General features: G+C 39.6%; 1 protein-coding gene across 2 annotated transcripts in view; it reads left to right on the plus strand.

The window, feature by feature from the left end:
- Positions 1–21,209, plus strand: part of Sol1 — a 327,555-nt gene that overhangs the window by 48,534 nt on the left and 257,812 nt on the right. For both annotated transcript variants that reach the window (XM_076384888.1, XM_076384889.1), the window contains exon 2: positions 4,362–4,428. In XM_076384888.1, the coding sequence (XP_076241003.1) occupies positions 4,362–4,428 (67 nt within the window). The remainder of the gene's footprint in view (positions 1–4,361; positions 4,429–21,209) is intronic.

Below are 21,209 nucleotides of genomic sequence, written 5' to 3' on the forward strand. Positions count from 1 at the left end.
TCACAGAGAATTTAGGAACCAATAGTATTGTATTTGGTTCAGAACGGCCAGGAGAATATAATCGTTGATGCACCTACGCGAGCTTTGTGCTACGGCTGAGCCATCCTCTCTATTTTGTCTCGCTTGGAAAATGAAACTAATACTATTCGACTGTTAGGTGGATTTTGCATAACTACTCGTGCAAGAGAATCGGGCTTTAGTTACGAGAAATTTGTTTACGGGGTTTCGACTCTGAATAATTGTTACCGGATATTATTGTGGCGATGCACACCACTTTTTTGAAAAAAGAAAAAGAATTAGTTTCATCGTTAGCCTGCGAGATTGAAGCCCTATTATTAGCAAATTGTACGACTATGTTACGCTCTTAACCCTTAATTGGTACTATCGGTTTTTGATAGATACGAACAAATTTTAATTGGCTATTTATTTTTTGGCGAAATCTGCTACGATTGGAGTGCTTCCATTTGTACTACAAGAAAGTAATAGTATATAAAAATTGCAGAAAACGTATTTTTGAATTTAAAATTCAAAAAGGAAACCGTTATTTTGAAAAGAAATAAATAGAAGCTAACGCTTTCAGCAAACATTAGAAAAAACTGCTGTAACTTTTATAGTACTCTCTGTCTATGAAATATTAAAAACTCGAGAGTAATATATTATATGCTGGAAAAAAGCTTCAAGTTATTAAATATACATTTATGCAACTGGAGTGGCAAAAGATCTCAAGATACTAACGATGTAAAAAATGTACACGGTGTGAACGCGAAGTTAACGAATGGAAGTGGGGATAACACATTCAGAGTCAATGTACGATCTTAAACGTGAAAAAGCTCGATGAAGAGGAGTCTGTTATTTTTCGAGTGGCCCGCGAATAGAATAGTTTTTGTGCACAGCGCACAGTTACCAGTATTTGTGCCTGCTCTCTGGGATACTGGTGTTCCAATGCATTTAACAAGTGTTCCGTTTTATGTTCATGACGAGAATTCTTTTGTTCCAGCGATACCACTTGTACATTATGAAACAATACTGCGTCACCCTTCATGATAACTGTTGCAATACGAGTTCGAGAATTTGTTTACTTTCAATCGAAATTATCTTTGAAGTTTTCTTACATATCAATTTTACCACTTTGAATTAATTTGAATTATATGTTTTGTACTTCAACGTTCACAATTACTAAATATTAAATAACATTTTGATATATGAATTATTCTCGTACGTTTCACATAAAACGGAACTTGAAATTAATTGAAAAATAATTTCTAATACAATCTTTCCATGTAAGAGCTATAATCAATGATATATGTATATTGTTAATAACTTACGGAAAAATGTAGCAGAAGATGTTGCATGGTTGTTACTGGATTCTGTTACTGGTGTAGTGAATAGAACAAATGAACTGCTGAAAATTGAAAAATTGTGTGATTCGTATACCGAGTATTATAACCACGCAATTGAGGTACAGCAAGTAAGATGAATATTCATAATAACTTACAGAAAAGTACAAAAAAAGTGTATATAGTTGTTGCCAAGCACTCCAAGATGACACAGGAACAAGATTCTCACAGATTTACTTAATTATTTGTGCACTAATTGATAATTTATTCGGCAGAATGAGAAGCGTGGAACAGGTCGGGACGCGCGAAAAGAAGTGCGTTCTGGGCGTGGTCACGTGACACCAGGTTTCAATTTACGAATTGGCGCGCGTATTTGAATGCTGTAAATACATTACTAACAATTTTATCATAAGATTTTAATTTTTTGTAACAGAACCTAGTATTTGTGTTATATAACTTTTAAAATACAAATTTTATTACATTATTTAAGCTATACTACAAAACTTATTCACGATTTATAGGTTTTAAATCACATAACCTATCTTAATCTGCATTATGTGTTGCAATTACAATTGAGTTTCTTAAACTAGATATACTTTATCACATCTACTATAAAATCTACAAAAAGATTCTTATAAAATTTATGTACATTATTGTTTTTGTATAATAAATAGATGTTAGTGATGTTTACGCTATTTAAATAAGCCGCCAATTGGTATATGGAAAGAACAGGGATCACGTGACCAAGCGACGCACGCATTTCTTTTCGCGCGTCCTGTCCAGACCTGTTTTGGCGCACGTCTCCCATTCTGTCGTGTAAATAATCAATTAGAGTTCATATAATCAAGTAAATGTGTGATAATCTTCTTCCTGTGTCACTTCGAAGGGATTGGCAACAAGTGTATGGACTTTTTTGATACTTTTCTGTAAGTTATTTTCAATATTCAGGTTATTTTCTGTAGCTTGCTTGTTTCATTATGGTCCACCGTACACGAGTTACATAATTTTTCCATTTTCAGCTCTTTTTTTGTGCCGTTGACTACTTTGGAGGGCCTAGTAACAACTTTGCGTCATCTTTTTTGTAAGTTTATAAACGATATACGTATATTATTTATTAAAGCTCTCACGCGACAGGATTTTATTAAAATTTATTTGTTGCTCAATTAATCGAAAACGGCTTTTTGGTCAAATATTCGATGATATTATTGCAGTAGCTATTTCAATAGTTTTCATGTTTGTCCTTTGAATATCAAAAAATTATTTGCTACTTTTTATGTTATGTTTTTTGTGAGAAAATTTCCACACTTCAATTGCCTGCACACAACGTGTATAGATTTATTAATTTTTTATTGTTACCAATTTTTAATCGACTTCACTTGCACAGAATTCATATGTATCTACGCTTCTTCACAAATGCAATTTTCACCAAATTCATTCAGTTTCCAAAACTCTCAATGTCCATTGAATTTTTCGTGCGACAGAAAATACATACATATAACCACCAGAAAAATATAAATAACCAACGTGTCACGACATGCCTTCAAAGCACATTTTAGATTACTGAAACAAGATTTTAAACCGAATAAAAAGTGCGCCATAAATATGAATTAAGTGAATGACGGAGCTTCATTAAAATTGCACCATCGATTGGTTTCGGATGTCAAGCAGTCTTGCGCGGTTAAATCCACTTAAACCTGAGAGGCAGCAAAAACTCGGAAATCCATCCACGCGATATTCTTGAGAAGATTGTAACTAGAGAATGTAGGTACCTACATCCGCTTTCATCATGCGAATGCTAGAATCCGAAATCGCGTAAGCTCAGTATACGCTCTTTAAAAGTTTAAGGGTGATTACGACATCGTTAACAGACTTTCAGATTTTGAAAATTTATAAATTTTCAAGTCTTCAAATTTTAAGACATTTTAGTATTCAAATTTTACAAATATTCAAACATTCAAATATTTAAAAATTCAAATATTCAAATATTCGAAAATTCAAATATTCAAATTTTCAAATTATCAGCCATGACTTCTTAGCTTAACAATTTTTACAAGAATGTTTATCTTTCAGGTGTTCTCACTAAAAGAAATGATATTATAAAGCATAGAGAAGCAGAAAATTTCCATTCTCTCAGCCTCATTCTCTCACAACGAACGAATCCCCATTGCTCGTTGTCTCGCGAGACCATATACCATTCGCAACAAAAAGTACCTGCTTTAAGGTATGAAAAACATTTCTCTCCGGATAGGACCACTTCTCGTTACCCTCTATTTCCTCTCTATTCCGCCGTCTTGCCGGCATTAATTTTTGAGCACGACACGTAGAACCGTCGGTGCATCCCGCGCGTAACTCGTTCCGGGCACGCGTTCGCGGGACCATCCCTGTAATCGCCTTCGGAGGTCTGTCATTTGAATGCGTTTCGCGCGCGTGAATCTCATTGCACGAAAGCCCGAGTAAATTTCTAATGTCCCGCTCTCGGGGGGGTCCTTGGCCCTCCTCGTTCCAAGGAAACTTAAAATTCCGCGCGTTCACCGGACGAATCAATTTGACAAATCGTCCGTCCCGCTCGTTCCCCATTCCGCAAAGGATCTCGGGCGTGGCTCTTTTCCGCGTGTCGCTCGCCCCGCGTTTCACAAGAATTCGAAAGCTCGCATGACTGCCTCCACGCGTGGATCGCTCGTGCGTGCACGCACGACCACGCGCCCTCCTCGAGGTGGTTCATTTGCCCTCGTGGAAATGGATACCACGGAATCGACTCCCTACGCGTACGTTCATAAAGTATCCTCGCGAACACAGCTCACCGCGCGCTTACACCACCTCGTTCGGGGGTATCCTGAGCGTAGATTAAGGCCGCAACCTTGTGCAATTAGTGCTTCTACAATTTCATCGAGTTTCGTAGGAGACTCGGCGTTCAGCCGCTTCATCGTGAATTTGAATCAGTGTTTAATTATATTAGAAGGCCGACGATGTGGAATAGCAATTAGGCGGGACATTTGTGAAAAATACTTGCGGTTTTTGTTTCAGATGCAGAGAGCGGTGCTACTGCTCTGTTGGCTGCCGCTCCTCAACCACTGCCACGCCGTGAATCCAGGTAATGGAAAGTTTTGCCTGATTTACGCTCGACCGGTTACACCGGCGACCTTTGACCCGTGACTGTTGCGCTTTCGTCTCGGACGAGATTGTACTTTTCGTTCCTAAGTAGTGATTTAATGACGCGTCGATCGGGAGGTTACTAATGGCGCGAATCTTGAGACGAGAGGAACAGTCACGAGTTTCTTTAGTACAGTACTACCTCGATTATTTACAGTTCCTCGAGATTCGATACTGAAGCACTGTGTTCATGGCTGATTTTATTATCCTCAGCAGACTGCTATTTAGATCACTGTTTAAATAGCAATCGATGTTCCATTGTACGCCCAATCTGGGCAACCCTGAATGACAGAAAATGTAAATGGTCGAGATTCGGTTAATCGAGGTTCTACTGTAATTGTACCAAATTGTATTAACCTTTTGCTTTATCATGATATACGTTATATTCTCAATATTGGAGCAAGTATTCTTACATTATCGAATTTAAAAGAGAAAGAAGAATTGTAGAATTTTTCACTACACAGTCAAAGTACCTTAAAATAGTAAGGTAAAAGGTTACTTCTTCAGACAATATGATATATTTTTGAAAGAGGGTAGTATGTACTCCATTGCAATATGTTCAACGATTTTTCTATATCTTTGCTTCCGAACAAGACATTGATTTCTGAGAGATACCATTTCTCGTATAATATCGGGGATTGCTTTAAGTAAGTTTCTGTAGTAGAACTTTTGTAGAAATTGTTGTGTAACGTGGAACACTCCAAGGGGAAAGTCCTCGTCCGCGAACTCTCGTAAATTTCTATATAAGTGTAGAACAAACGATTTCGTGTACTCGTGTTACCGCGAACCGATAGGATTGATCGGTGCCTCGTTTCCGGTTATCGTGCAAACGTAAGTTGCATTTACGCGGTGTGTCGGAGCTAACTTATAGCCGGAAGACGGGTATTTGAATGCGTTAGTATCTAGGCAACATGTCGGGCAAAAACAGTGGCCTCGTCCTTGCAATATGGTCGTCGTTGCGTCGGTTTTATTCAAAGTCACGAATTACAGGGCCCGACCGTATATCGCGACACTTATTTACATTATATCGGAAGCATGTTACAAGCTGTACGCAGCACCTACACGATTGCCGATAGCGTTGGGTGATTTAGTTGCACTGGATATGCAAATATATGGTGAAGAACGACCGAACAAGTGTGCTGTTCTTATGTGTAGATTTCTCGCTTACTTTGAAGATAATTTATGCCTTAGTAATCATCGCGAATGTTAAGTAAAATGAAACTCATTTTATGGACGATAATCAGTATGTTTCCATATGAGCTAGAACCTATAAAGTGTAACAGTATTATCTAGTAACGCTCCTTCGACTCATAAAGTAAATGATCCAATAGCATGTTGGAATACCATAATTTAGAGATGATAATAATTAATTAAGCATGGAAATACGACTGGTATAAAATTTGCATATCCTTATGGTAATTTAGAGTACTGAAAGGAGTAATTTATGTAGCGATGTGATGCTTAATTAGACTATGTCTATGGCTTATCGCAATCACGTCTATACCTATATTATGTATATCTATATTAACCAATGTATGGAAATATGTATGTAGGTATATTGAAAATCAAAACTTTGAATGTAAAGCGAAATAGAATTTGCAACAATCATTAACCTCATTAACGTGTATTAAAATTTCAAGACTTTAGCTTTAACATTTCTAATCCTTCATATTCATTTGCTCATTATGCTGTAGTAAATAATTAGTAAGCAATTTATAAATAAATATCAGTAATGATGAAGTCTGTTTCGATACAGAAGCTCATAAAATAGCAACTTTAGCAGAAATTTGAGATCCAGCATAAATTGTAACCCATTCTTTAAAAAAATTACAATTATCATTTCCTGACCGTGTTATGTATGAATGAAAATATTTGGGGTTAAGTAAAATCCAGGACAAAAAGTACCGTATTTCATCTCGCTGTTCCGTTAATGATATTCGCAAGAGTATTCGTAAATAACTCGACTATCTGCGTATCTTAATTAGCCCCAGTATAATTGCTTTACGCAACCGTGTTGTAGGCCCCATTTAAATTAACGTTATGCTAAACACTGTCTCGCGTAAACGGGGTGTGTCCTCCGCCGACTATTTTTACAATCTCATTCATAATTAATCCGACCTCAGTGTACGCGATGATACATTAACGTAACGGTCGATAATCTCGCGAAGAATCTTTCGTGTCGTGTTGAAAAATTTTCAAATAATTTATTTCGCGAAGTTGAGAGTCATGAGAAGATGGGTATCTCTACATTGCTTGCGAATTTTATTCAGTTAAAGGAGAGTATAATTAATGCCTCGCATTCTTCCAAAAATTTATCGCGAGGTAAAAAACTTAATATAGCGAGAAAGCACTATACACAATTTTCAGGTAGTGGTAGCTCTAAATGTACGTTAGCGTAGATGGAAACGAACCCATTTGATCCAACGTTTAAATGAGTTTCATTTTAGTACGTAGTCTCATACAGTCTTCCCATAGATCGTTCTATAAATTTTTGTTCAATAGAAGATTTAATTGCATTTTGATTTTCATTCTACGTAGTTTACTCCCTTCGTTATTCACGCGTTTCGTCCTATCTATAGACTACGTGGCATTCACCTAGGGAACAACGCAGAAAAATTTACATCGATGTTAATCGTTCGTTAGCCAACGTCGGGGAGGCAGTTGTAATAACGATTACGCGGAACAAAAATTACGATTTTAATTAAAATCCATCCACGCCGAAAGAGTCATGGGAGAGATAGCGTACAGGGGCTTATTTAGCACGGCGTACCATGTAATTAAATTACGAAGGTTTTCGTGAATTCGGAAACTAAAGCCAAATTTAGATTGAGAATGGAGAATAAATTCTTTTTATATATTTCTCACGATCATTGACGGTGTCTGTAAAAAGGGGAATGGAAGAAGCACGACTAGAAAGAAACATGCCAAGTTCCATTACGTACTGTGCGCATGGTTTGCCAGTATTTTGCGAAAAATGCATCACATTTAACTTGGCGAACCGTGCAGGGCGACCTGCATTCATTGCTTCGTCCAACGTCATTGAACACGTTACATTGCTACGTTTGTGTCACATATGCGGTTAACAGCATGGAACAAACGACATTCCACGCGACCCTTTCTCCCTCTCTTCACCTTTTAGCTATCGTATTTCGTTGAAAATTTCTCCTGCATTCTTCGCCTGTTGCACGTTACACCATAAACAAATAAAAGAAAGTCTGGTAGGATATTTGTTGACTATTGCTGATAGTCGTCTTAACTCTTATCTAGTAACTGGGAAATACACAACTCCTTGAAACTGGAAAATGTTGATGACAAAAATCAGCGTAAGACATGCTAAATTTTTATTTAGATTTCCTCTACTTTGCTTCGTATTTATTTTATTCAGTACATGCAGTTAAGTTTGTATTTGTAAATTTATCTCCTATACAGCAGCCAAGAGTCCAACGTGCGGTGAAAAATATTGTGTTTTAACTTCGTTGGACAGAAGATTCGCAGTACACAGAAAAACCAGCAATTTGCAATTTAAAAGACTTCACGATGCGTGTTAACGATTTCGCGAGGACGCCAGAGCTTCGGAGGCAGCTTTTTCCAGTTTCACTTTTCGTGGGTCACTCCACAGAGACCACCTCCGGCAAACTTTTTAAAATACGTTTCGACACAATCGCCACGATAATTCGTTGACTGGCATGCGACGTAGTAGTCAGGGCAGAAATTCAGATCTAATCAAATCGGTTGTCGCCTCGTTATGAATAATTTCCCACAGCTTTCATTAGAACGTGTAAGAAACTTTGATGTAGCTGTGAAGCGAAAGCTGTTATAATCTGAAAATATAACAGTGTTCACACCGCGTGAGAATAATGCAGACGTATTCTTCTGATTCAGTACAAAATAGATGCAAAGTAGATCAGAAACAGTACTTAACTTTTATGATTTATAAAACACAAAGGAGTAGATAATTCTCTTAAAATCTTTCGATTATTGAAGCACCCTGTTTCACCATCAACTGGTTGCTAGAAAGAGCTTAAAATGGTCACAGGTGGACCAATGGAGTTAGTATCATTTTGAGGATGTCCGAGGGGTTTAAACCGGGACCAAGCTTGTTGAAGCAACTTTGAATCAGCTGGAGCAGGTTTAAATGGATTTAAATGGGTTGAAGTAGAGCTCAGAGCGAATTGGAAGGACACTATGTACGTATGTGTATCCATGCAGGTTAATTCAGTTCCCAAGGTCTTTGAAGAATAACGTGTACTACTAATTTTAATGATACTAGAAATTTCACTAATACTATAGACAGTACTCTGACTAGGGATTGGAAATCCAAACTCCTCTATTTGAATTGCAACTGAAATGCAATTAGGCATATATTGAGTCGAATAATAATGTTCCCGCCATATCCGTTTTATTCTCGTGTTTCATCCTTGCTTTGGTTGAGAATGACACAGGGACGTTATCAACTGTTTAGTCTTCGAGAGGAATGTGTTTATCCGTCCGGACTGGTCACAAAGTTTAATAATACCGCTTGCGGAAGGTAGCGAAAGTTTGGCTTCGTCTGTGCCCTCTGTGGGGACGGGTGTATGTATGTCGGAATTTACTCGCGCGCTTTCATCGCAGTAGGAAGTACATCGATGCGAGAGTAACATCTATTAAGAGAACTATCTATTCTGTGTAGCCACGTGCGTAACACCGTCTCTGCAGTTAAGGTGCAGACCTCTGTAAATATCTAATTGCCTGCAATTGCATTGGGCGTTGATGCTTCTATTGGGGAATGTGTCTGTAGAGTGAAACATGGTTCAAGATGCATCATACGGTTTATAACTTATGATAGTAGGAAATAATTAAATGCATATACTAATGAGCGCTGTATACGTTGAAATATCAGATTCACTTGTTACACAAGCGAGTTTTTTGGATCTTTTTTAAATAACAACATTTTCTGTGTTCTAAGTTTCGATATAATTTCGGTGTATCTTCAATGCGAAATTCTTGAAAAAATTTGATAATACCTCATTGATCGGTGGTGAACACCTGAACCATTTTATTGGAACGTTATTTCAGAAATGTAATTTTGCAGATAACGTTTTACTATGGTTAACATTTCACTTGTTCCAGTTATAGTCTAAAAATGAAATTTTGAAATACATTCTGTAATTTTAATCTACAATTTTCTCACACTTTCTGAATTTTAAATTCGTCCTTGTGGTAAATCGTTTCACTTTAAAATAATGTAGAACCTGAATTTCGAAATAATTTATAAACGTCTATATACTTAGATAAAAATACCATTTAACTCAATCAGTTTCCTTGTTTGACAAGCCATTAAAAAATAGTTGGGTATTCAGTAATCTATTGCATCCTCAGCAAAGCACATACAATTCACGTAGCAGTAGCGTACACATAGAGGTGTCATTTCAGTACCAGATATAATTGTTCACGCTATAATTACGTACACAGCAGTCATTCACGCTATTAGACCTCAGCAGAACGAACTAGTCAATGACTCGAATAACTTACAATTACTCGTTCGATCACTCGACCAGCAAACAGAAAATTCGTATCCCTTGCTCGCAACTCGATGGACCGGTCTTTTTTCCCCTCTACGCTTCTCCAAGCACACAGCAAACAATCGCGACTCCCATTCGAGCGTGTTCCACGAATGGCGCAGCATGGCTAAAGCACAATTTAATCCCGCGTAAATTCGCGAAACGTTGCTTAACGTCCCTCTGACGGTTTTCCAGTAGGTCGAAGCTGTTCCGAACTTACCCAATAAATCGTGGAAATTTTTCCACGCAACATCTGCGCGAACGTTCTCCGTGTTCTCTAATTGATCCGAACCGTGTCTTAACTATACTTAGCCAACTGACCCGGCCTTTATCGATCCAATCAAGTGGAAACTCGAAAGCCAGAGCCGAAACCCAATTCAACCGATTGGCAATACCGCGGTTTCATCGTGGCCTAGCGCCACGATTGTTTGACGAGCTCACCTTGTTACCTAAGTTGCGCAAAAGTTTGTCAGGACTACCTCCCAGCTGGCAATTTCAGCGGCGGTGTTAAACTTATTTCCGATGATCACCGATGGTATGAATACCGACGGCTTCGCATTTCAAGCTGAGCCTGAATCCCAATGAGAAGAGGGTAACGCTTCTCCTCGTATATTATTCACTCCCCTGAAGAAGTTCGATATCGAACGACGAAGAAATGATAACCAATAGGTGTTAGCTCCGTGTTATAGTCGTGGGCGTTTCTTGGTTTCTTTTTATGATTATCTATTGAGGAGAATATAGAACGCAATAACTGAAGTCGTGGGGAATTATTCGAATAGTATCTCAATCTGTCGAGAATTTTATAAGTATGGATTGTAGGCTTATTGTAATGGAAAAGGTTAGAAATTGTAGTGAATTCACTCGATTACTTGATCCTTTTTACGTCTCTTGATCCTGTTTATTCTGAATATAGCAATAGGGATTTGGCTCGATCGAAACTGAGGAGAGAATTTTGTATCATCGAGGAGCGAATGATCGTAGACTTAGTCTTCCGAACTCTGTGAGCACTTTTAAATAAAAGAAAGGATCAACGGTGATTCCTGCTTTATCTCTTTGGAATCTTCCCGATGGTACAGCAAGGATTTTCCTCGTGAAACTTGGCTGTCTTATAAACAGACGCGACAGCAAAGTTGAGTTGCTCTTTGTTAAGCTAGTCTTTGGATTTACGGAAGAGTCAAGGAAGCTTCTGTAAGGCAACAGGCAATACAAATGGTAATAATACTGAATGCGATATCATAAAATGTATTTTTAAAATTAAAATAGAGAAGCAAGAACTACCACCAAATCCAAATGCTACAAATTGAAATATTTATTATTGAAATTACCACATTTGAATTGCTAATAGCAAGTACATAGATTTTACTATCTGACTGTGGCTAGTTCAAAGAACTAACGTGTATATGTATACATATAAATACATGCAGTACGTCTCGCAAACGAGCTCCTTTTATTCGCAAAAACCTGAAAGACGTACGGCGCCTCATTCCCTCGCTGCTCACGTCTCATTTTGTAAATATGGACATATCTGCACATTTATATCCGATATTCGACCGCGTTCTGGTGATTCAGAAAGATGTCGGATCGTAATTTCTTCTTCCCATCTCAATAATACGAGCCGAGAGGCACGTGCAATGAGAACGATGGCAATAAGGAATACGTTTTGACGGGAAAAAGGGGGGGACGAGAAGACGAAATATACCAGTGACTTGTCTCCGATGGGAACGGTGTGCGAGACCATATTGCGCGAAGTAATAACGCGAGAGATTCGGGCATGCTGGATTTATCGTGGCAACACATAGTGGTGACGTGACAGGAACGGCAACGAGGCCCAGCGACAGCTGCTGTGTGCGGCCCGATCCATATGCTCTCTTCAAAAGCATAAGGGATGCTTCAAAACTAGTGTCACAATATGTGTGACACATTCAGGTACAAATTCACCATTAGATATTTTATGTGTAGGCTGGTCGTGTATTTAGGACAAGTTATAGCTTTTCATTCGATTAGTCGTCTGAAGCTTCTTGAAAGCCTATATCAAATGAAAGATGGATAGCGAACCTTTGATATTCATAATGATAAGCTTGTGTTAATATAAAAGCTGTAGGTTCTCTAGATCTGAATCTGATTTTTCTTCAAACTTTTTAAAGTAATCTGGTGTAGATAGCTCTCATTTTTGTATTCCTGGTTTCACCTTTTTTTATACCTAATGCTATGTACTTCAGTATACTAATTACTTAAAGTACTTCACCAAATATCGAAAGCCATCGAAGGATTCACCTGGTATCTCGAGAACATCTCCAAGCAATACGAGAATAGTCTCGTCGACTCAAGCGTTGACCTATACTACTGACAATGGGTCTGATTACAGAACACTACTTTCACTTCCCACGATAGAGCATGTCGCTTTTACTGTTCGTTCGTGTGTCGTTCAAGAAAGGGCTGTCTTCTCGCTGCACCACCATCAACTGACAAATTGCGCGTGGTTACACGCATAAGTAGGTCGCGCGATAATTTCGCACCGAAAATGCTTTTGCAACGCGTCGGACAGCGAGATGACGATAAAATCGATACGTTCACACCGTGGTCGAGTAACATCTATTCCGATGAAGAGGCGTTCGCGGCTCGGTGATACAGTTGGCGCGGGACAAGTCGAGTGGTCACCATAAAAATCTGTGGACTGCAAAAAAAAAAAGAGAGAAAAATTCTGCGCGTGCTGCTTCCGACTGATACGTGCTTCGCTCTCAACCACCACTTTGCCGCGAATATCTGGAATGGTGGGAATTCAATTCCAGGGATCACCGCTGCTCTCAGGGTTGACCAACTCACGGGACAAATAAGTCCCAGAGTGGAAATAATTAATAACGCGGGAGGCATCGATCGATGTCGCGTCGAGTTGGCAAATTGATTTCCTTCGCAGTATTTGCTCGAGTAATTTTTAATTCTCGCATTCAACTGGAGTTCGTAACGCGTACCACCGTTTTTGCATCGAAAATGAAGAATATTACGAGGGATGTTTTATAATGAACGTGTGCTTCGCGTGTTACGGTTGCGTGTTCTTGATTTCTATTTAGCTGCATGTAGTACATATTATTGACCGAGCCATTGTTTTCTCTAATAATTTGTTATTTCCATTATTACTACAAACATTTATTTTTGCTGTTGTAAGGCTACTCTATATAGTTAAATATATTGTATAACGCAGTGAATGATTGTATTTGTTCTACGAATGGGTAATTTTGTTTTATTCTGGACTTGATAAGAATTCTTGTCATTACATTTTTCACTTTTCATTTGGTGTACACTCTCAAACATCGTTGAAATTGTGATCAAATGTGAAACATATCGAAATGATAATTACTGGCCAAGTACTGTTATCTCGCGTTCGTTTGTGTTATCAGTTTGCAGTTGACCCACTTTATTCGTAGTGTACGTGGTTTCGAAGTATCCAGCTTGATATCTTGACATCAGCAGTCAATATGGTACTTCCTACGGAAGTTTCCCGGAATTTTAATTATTCCAACGGAAATTATACCGAAAATGATGTTTTAGAATGCAAAAATATAAAATTATACTACGTATTCCTACTATATTACTCTTTTCACGACAAAATTAACAGTTATCAAAAAGCTATTATCAAAACTTAAATAACACAAAAGGAATGTGAAATGTGACTAAATGGATAATGAAAACTAAATTATTCCTTAGTATTTCATTTTTGACTTACGCTTCTTCTATCTATGTTTTCCGAATCCTTTTCAGGCTGTTGCGTTTTCATAAATAACATATTTATAACCACATCAAAAGGTCAAAGCTACCGCAAAGGATAAAAGTAGCGAGTGGTATCGCCATATACTGCACAGCTGAGAGGGGAAAGAAATGTAATTTATTTTCTCCGACTTTAAGGCGAAGGTTTCTAAGACGGAGTATAGGATTTGAGGGCTTTCGAACTTATGGATATTACATTTCCCTTTTAATATTTCTTGCTCTTGTTAACAGTACAAATACTTAGAATTAGAATTGTGTCATATATTTAGATATTAACATATTAGATTTTGCAAAAAATATTATATTATACCACTGGACTCATTTTAAAGGACAAAGCCTCTACTTCCTCATCCCTGAAAATTTTCCTAGAAGGATTTGCGAAACCTAGGAGCCGCAGTAGGTACCTAAAAGATCCACATGCTTCTCGCGAGCCACGGCTTAGCCATCGTTGTACTATGCATTTATTTTTAGTCACTTTTTCAAGTAAATTCCATTTTATGCAGATAGGGAAAGAAGTTCATATAAGTAATCCGATGAAATTAAAGCAGCATTCTCTTTGCTAGGCCAGAAATGTTCTAAAATAAAATTTTAAAGTAATAACCCCATAAAATCTGTTCGTGGTAGTTTACTAAAATTTTCACTAGAAAGAAAAGTTGGCTTATTTCTTGTTGATCTTATAATATAAAGTTACGCGCTGACTAGATTGCTTGAACAAAAGAAGCGGCGAAACAAAAACAAACGAGCCAAACTAAAAGTATTTTAATTAATAAATCATTTCAAACCATATTTAAGTTAATTATCACCAGAAAAAAAACATTAATTAGCGTTTTAAAGTAATGATAACTTTTCAAGCCTCGATCTATCACTGCTTATTTTCAATATGATATACATACTGAATATAATATTTATGTGTATATTTCTCGAGTGTACATACTTCGTTAACATTATTTTTTGCTAAACGAAGCAATGGATGAATGGATATTAGAACCGAAAGTTCCTCATGCGATTTTGTTTGCTCCAGCAAACAAAAGGAGTCGATTCAGTAGCTGTCGAGGATCGTCGATGCATCATTTGACGCAAGATTTCACACAACGGCTGGTGATTAACAGAAGAGGTTGGGTGAACCACGAGCAATCGTGCACCTAACACCGACGGGGCCTTTCGAATTGACTAGGATCCTCGGCTCGTGTATTTGATAGAGACAACTGTTTCTATCGCATGCGCCAAGTCAATAGGAGGCCCTTTACGTGTCTGTCAGGGACTTGACGCGAATGCGTCACTCAACTGGATTGTCATTGCACCGAGTCACTGTCCTTACGCGTCATTGCCATTACCTTCGACATGTACTAGCTTCACAGGTTTACAATCCCTTTAGGTCACGTGTAGCTTTGAATAAAATAGTCACTGTCTAATGTATTTCGTGCTTGGCGATTGTAGGTTGACGTAAACTGCAATAGTCTTCACTTAAGTGCCTTGTTCAGTATGAATATTATATTGGAGCTCTACCAGAATGGGAGGAATATATTTTCCTCTCGTAATTTTGATCGTTGGACATAAACATATGCGCACTATTTATTACTGGTTCAGTATTCTCGTACAGAAATACGAAACTAGAATTTCTCGATTTTTTTCATTTTCCTCTGCTGTACGTCGCATCTCTTATTCCTCTTATCACGGCGAATTCTTAACTAGATTTTCCGAGAATATTTTTCTTCCTTTTGGGGGGATTCTGATGCTATACGGCTGCTCCGTGCCGCACACCATCTAAGCTTCTAGTTTTATTACGGTGAAATGTTAATGGTTTGTTTTTAAATGAAACGTCGTCGGTTTGCTATCGAGAAGATGTAATGGAAATAAAAGGGAAAATAAAGGGAAACAAGAAAATGCCTCATAATTTCCTATAAAGTGCATACTGTCTATGAGGTTTGAAAATAGAATGCCCATTTCTGCACTAAAGGTGCACAAAAGTGCACGTGTTCTCGTCTTACTCACCACAATCAAGACTTACTTTTCAAGATTATTCTTTCTTTTGTAAATTACTAATTAATTCATTTTAGCATCCACATCAATTAAAAAGGCAGCTGATTTCTACTGAACTGATCGACTAAATTTTCTCAACTAGTAGAAGATTGTAGCAAATACCTATTTACAGTCTTCTAGAAATGACTAACGCACCTGCCAGAGGTCACAATAAAGATCCTAAATCTGGATGCTCCGAAAGGTAGCCTGGATTTGCGCGAGTGGTCACCCACGCAATATAGCAAGGGAGACGATCTATCATATTGGTCAATCTATCGCGCAATGGTCCCGGTGAGCTCGTTTTATCATGCGACCTATCCAATCCATCGAATCTCTCCCTGAGAGGGGACAACATTCGCAGACGACCACCCGGGAGGCAGCAAAGTCGCGTTTCCGCGCCATGTACAGCCAGCACTGCGCGCTTCTATTTATTCCTCCGCCGTGGTTTCGTATAATTGATATACAGCCGGTCAGCGGCTGACCAAGCAACTGCTTTTCGATGCGAGGAAAAGGGAGAAAAATATTGTTAGAATGCTAGTAATACGGTCGTGTATCACAGGGGTGGTACGTGTCGAACAATTTCTGCTTGAAAAATTCTTTCAATACGTTACTCAATATACTCTACTATTTAATTATATTATTATTAATTTTATATTGTAAAAAACTGATCAGTGTTTTTACTAATGGTAATCTTGAGAATGTACAATTGACAAATTTTTCTGAAGAAAATAATACGTAGTATTGCACGGTTCAGTTCAGTTCGTTACGCTTTAATACGATAACGATTCTAGAATGAATGGTAATTCTGATTCATTTATGTCGCGATTGTCTCAGAACAATCGGCGAGAAAATTCGGCTACCGGAGAATGCCGAGAAGATATCAAAATCTGTCGACATCGAAAGGCAAGACACCGAAATTAATTCGTCAAGTGGGAAAGTTCCTTTTGTCTGAAGAAATTATTCCATTCGTCGATGTTCTTCTGAGAGAAGTCGAGTAATGGGCGAAGAATAATACTTTCGAGTCTATCACTTCGATCCCCACCCGTTCCGATATCTTTGACTGCATTAAGCCGGCGAAGTTGCACCGCGGAACCTTTCAACCTTTTTCCCGCTTTAATCCCTGAATTTGAACAGGTCGATCCACAGAAACGTCTTCGTAATATCCGTGAATGCCCGCAACCTCCCATTTCGTTTGCATTTAAATCGGAATCAAAATATTGCCTCGGCGGAAAATCATTTTCGCTGGCCGACGAACAATGCCGGCGGAAAATGCAATCAAACCAACGTTCCAACGTTAACGGGAGGAGACGTCCCTTCAAAGCACGTGTATTCCTATTTCGAACTTGGCGTGCCACGCAATTTCGTTAACCTTCTGTCCGCTGTGCCCACAATCAGAAAGATTTGCTTAATGAACGACGTGGCTAATGGCGAAATACAAAGCGAGCGGGGTACCTCTCCATATTTCTCTGCCCGTACCTAATCCTGTAAAAAAGAACTTTCACATTAGTATGTCTACACTGAGGAATTATTTTTTTATTTAAGTTAATTTACTGACATACAAGATTTAGAAAGTACCTAGTAGCATTCCTAGTCACATGCACAGAAATATGGATAACAACCCTATGTAAACTGTCTGTTCTGTCGAATTAAGAATTTTCGTGTTCATTCATAAAAGATTCTCCTGAGAATATCAATGAAGACAAATCACTTTCTAGTATTTATTTAACGAGTAATTAATCTCCAATTGTTAGCAGAATGGAACGCAGTTTTAAACTGCCACTGTAGCGAAGTATGGAAATTTCTGGCAAGCAAAATAATGGAAGAACCGGGGTACTATCACAAAACGCGACGCATTGTCTTTAACACTGAAATCCCTGATTCTAGACCGCCGATCCCGAATAATGTACCAAACGAAGCCCACTTTTGCGCCGGTGCGATAATGGGCACACGGCGCAGTGTTGGGTGTCCCGTGTGCACGCACATTTCCGATGTGGGCTGCCGCGCGGCCAGCACGCATACATCCGTGGATTTTCCCTGTAAATGCCGGTATCCCCCGGATAATAGTCGAATTGTACACTTTGCCCATTATGATCTGGCATTATGAGCAGACTAAAGCCGAGTATTTATGTAATGCGGCCGTGTCGCAGTAATGCATGCATTGCACGTCCGTCGACACGAGGTTACAGAGCGTGTTAATTACTGCGCGGTCGTTACGCGTCATAAATTAATATTTCAATTACGATTTCGCTAATGCCGTGCACCTTTCGGTTTGGCCGAGTCGCATATTTCGATCCGCTGGCATCCGTACTTGAACGTCGAATGGCACTTCGCAGCGACGACAAACGCGCGAGTTCCATTTGTTCCCGCGATGCACGGGCCACGAGGAACCTAAAAAGGGACGTTTTTGTCCCCTTTGTTCAACTGGCACAGTTTTTATCGAACTCGATGTTCGAGATATCGGCTGACCTTACGTTTAACAGCACTCGGAGGGATTGCGTGAGGCCATTTGCAACGCCAACGTTACTCGCCCGCGATACCAATGAAATAAACAACCCCATGATGCCGCGAAGCTTATTGATTAAATTACGTATACGGGCGAGCGCGAAAAGCAGGCGGGAAATAAATTGCTCTCGAGAATCTGGCGGCTGTACCGCGAAATTCTTTCTGCGGTTATTAATAATTACATCTTGTTTACCGAGGTTAATTTATTGCGTGGGAAAAGGCGTGCGTTGTGCTCCTGCTGGTTGAATAATTGATCGGTCGAGTGTTTGAAATATGTTGCCACAGGGGATTCAATTGAGAAGAGGCTTACTGTATGAGTATGCTTTTTCAAACTCCACGCAGACATCTGGTCCAAAAACATTGTTATTTTGCATTTTTCATTTCTTCTTGCGCCGAGGGATCATCCCCTTTCTGATTCTACTACCCGTCACACCTCGCACAGTATTCTCCAACGAGCAATCGCGAGTCCTTCAAACCGTCCATTGTCAACCGTGTCTCGTCCACGTGCAGCGTTTCCTCCAATATTACGTGAAAAGTTTTCCGCTTGGACACACTGCTGTACAAAATGCAGGAAATATCCGGGTGGTCCATTGAGGACGCTGTCCATCGGAGCAGTCAATATCCACCTTTAAACCTAAAACGACGGAGGAGTGGGGTCGGAAGTCATCGGAGTGGATCTGCTACGCCCTGCGTCACAAATATACTTCGGCAACGTCGAGCGTCGTGACACTTTAAGTAGAGTGAATTTCGACGCCCAGGAAGCTAAATACACTTCGGAATTGAAGTATATTTGTATACTGAAAATATTCGAGAGGTAGCTGGTAGGAGATGCGAAATCTGCTCTGCTTAAATTCAACCAGCTTCTCTGACTAACGCATATCCATGTTCAACCAGTGTTTCGGAAGCTGCACGTTTGAAAATAAATACGAGAACGACAAACGTCGGCGCATCGGCGACACGCGATTGACCCGGTTAAAAATTACGGAATACCAAATTTCAGTCTTTTAAATTTACCCTTCGCGCTTTGCAATTCAAATACACCGTAGATTTGCATCGGGCTAACCACGAAAAAAATAAAAAAACCGTCCAGAAACGTGTAAAATACGAGGGTGCGTCTATGTAACTTTCGCTGAACGCGGGGGACCGATCGTGTGAAACGGAAACGTCGCGGCTACAGTGTCATTTCGGATTCATGAATAAATACCCACCGGTTGGGTATGAACAAAAACCGAGGGGGGGGGGAAAGGAGGATAGGGGTTCGGGTCCGCGGAGCGTCGCCCGCAAATCCCAGCCAATAAAAGATAAAACAATACCGTCGGATGTATAAATTTTTGCTAGCCTGTTTGCTAGTTTGACCACCTGCTCCTAGATTGATGCCCTCGCGCCCTGTGAAATCTATCAAACGAGCCCGTATCGGGGCCGCGAGGGCGATAAAGGGTGTCGAGGAGAAAGGGGTGAGTTCACAAAGAAACGTCGATGCTTCTAAATTCGACCGTACGCCGCTATCCTCTTTTTGCCGCGGAGAACTTCGCGGGCGCGGCGATCGTGAATAATGGCGCGGCGATCACGATTAAAGGCGGGGCGCCATTGTTTACTGAACAAATAACCGAGCCGCGTCCCTTTTTTCCGCGTCGCTTTCTGCCGCGGACGTCGAAATAGATGCGCGCGAAACGAACCCCGTGACGGAAGTATCTTCGTGCGGTGTACACTTTGCGAAAACAATTCGACGCGTGCAGTGATATCGTAAATTTCCTAGGAGATTTCATACACGGAGCTTTTTGGCCTCTTTACCGTGTTTAACGGCCAGAACCTAGTGTACAGCCACTGTTCGGTCCGTCCTTTTCCGGTTTTGCGATTTACGGATGCGTTATTGCGACGCAGGTGAGGTTGAATAGTCGCGGCGCTTCGGTGAATACTGAAAAGGATGGTTAAATTGAACAGTTGCGAGAGAATTAACCACTCAAGCTGAGAAAACAGATATATCTTCTTGCAGTTCTGCATTTATGCTTCCAACGCTTACAATTAACGGGTCAGTCCTGTACTTTATTTATGTGTCACTTAGACCTTCTTTATCGTACGTTTTAGCGTACTCTCAATAGCGTGGGTAAATAGAAATTCTCGAGATACCTAGTTCGTCGGTTTCTGAAATCGCCAGGAAAATAGGGTTTCTAATTAAAGTAGATATTAAGAGATAGAAATCTGAAAGTCATTCGGTATAAGATAAAAGTATATATAGAAATGCAATTAAAAGTGGATATTAAAGGAATTGTGTTAAATTCATTGATATAGGGATTTCTGTAATTAATTAATCAGTTAAACATCTGGGCAATAAAAGAGCATTAGAACTCGACGAACTGAAACGTATGACCTTAAATTAAGAGAAAGCAATCTGAGCCGACGAGGATCGTAATGAGTAAAACAAGCGACCACAACGGTAATCCGCAGCTGGCGGAGGAGAGTTAATTAAAAGTAAATGTCCTGAAAGACCACCAAGTTTCAGCTCGATGACCTAAGAGCGGAAAGTGCATTACTATGCAAGAGGGAAACGATCAAAAAGTGTCCCGCAGTTATCGCGACTTTCTTGGGGGCGTGCGGTGAAAAATGTCCGAGAATAATCGACACGAGCAGATGTTACGGAAACGGCGGTGTCGAAAGGTCGAGGCGAAGGCTGATCTCGTAAAAACGGCACGTGGCAAGAAGGCAGACGGGATAGGGCTGGTATTATTCTCAATTTATTTCACGCGCATTTAGCTTCGTCTACCTCGTGGCATTGATTCTCAAAGGAATAGTCATGCCAGCTGGTTCGGATCGATATTCTGGAAATCGTAGCTCACGTTTTTGCCAGTCCTCCATTCTTCCTGCTACCACATTTCGCGATACGTATTCCACGGCTTCGCTA

This window comes from Calliopsis andreniformis, chromosome 9 (genome assembly GCF_051401765.1).
Source record: "Calliopsis andreniformis isolate RMS-2024a chromosome 9, iyCalAndr_principal, whole genome shotgun sequence".
NCBI lineage: Eukaryota > Metazoa > Arthropoda > Insecta > Hymenoptera > Andrenidae > Calliopsis > Calliopsis andreniformis.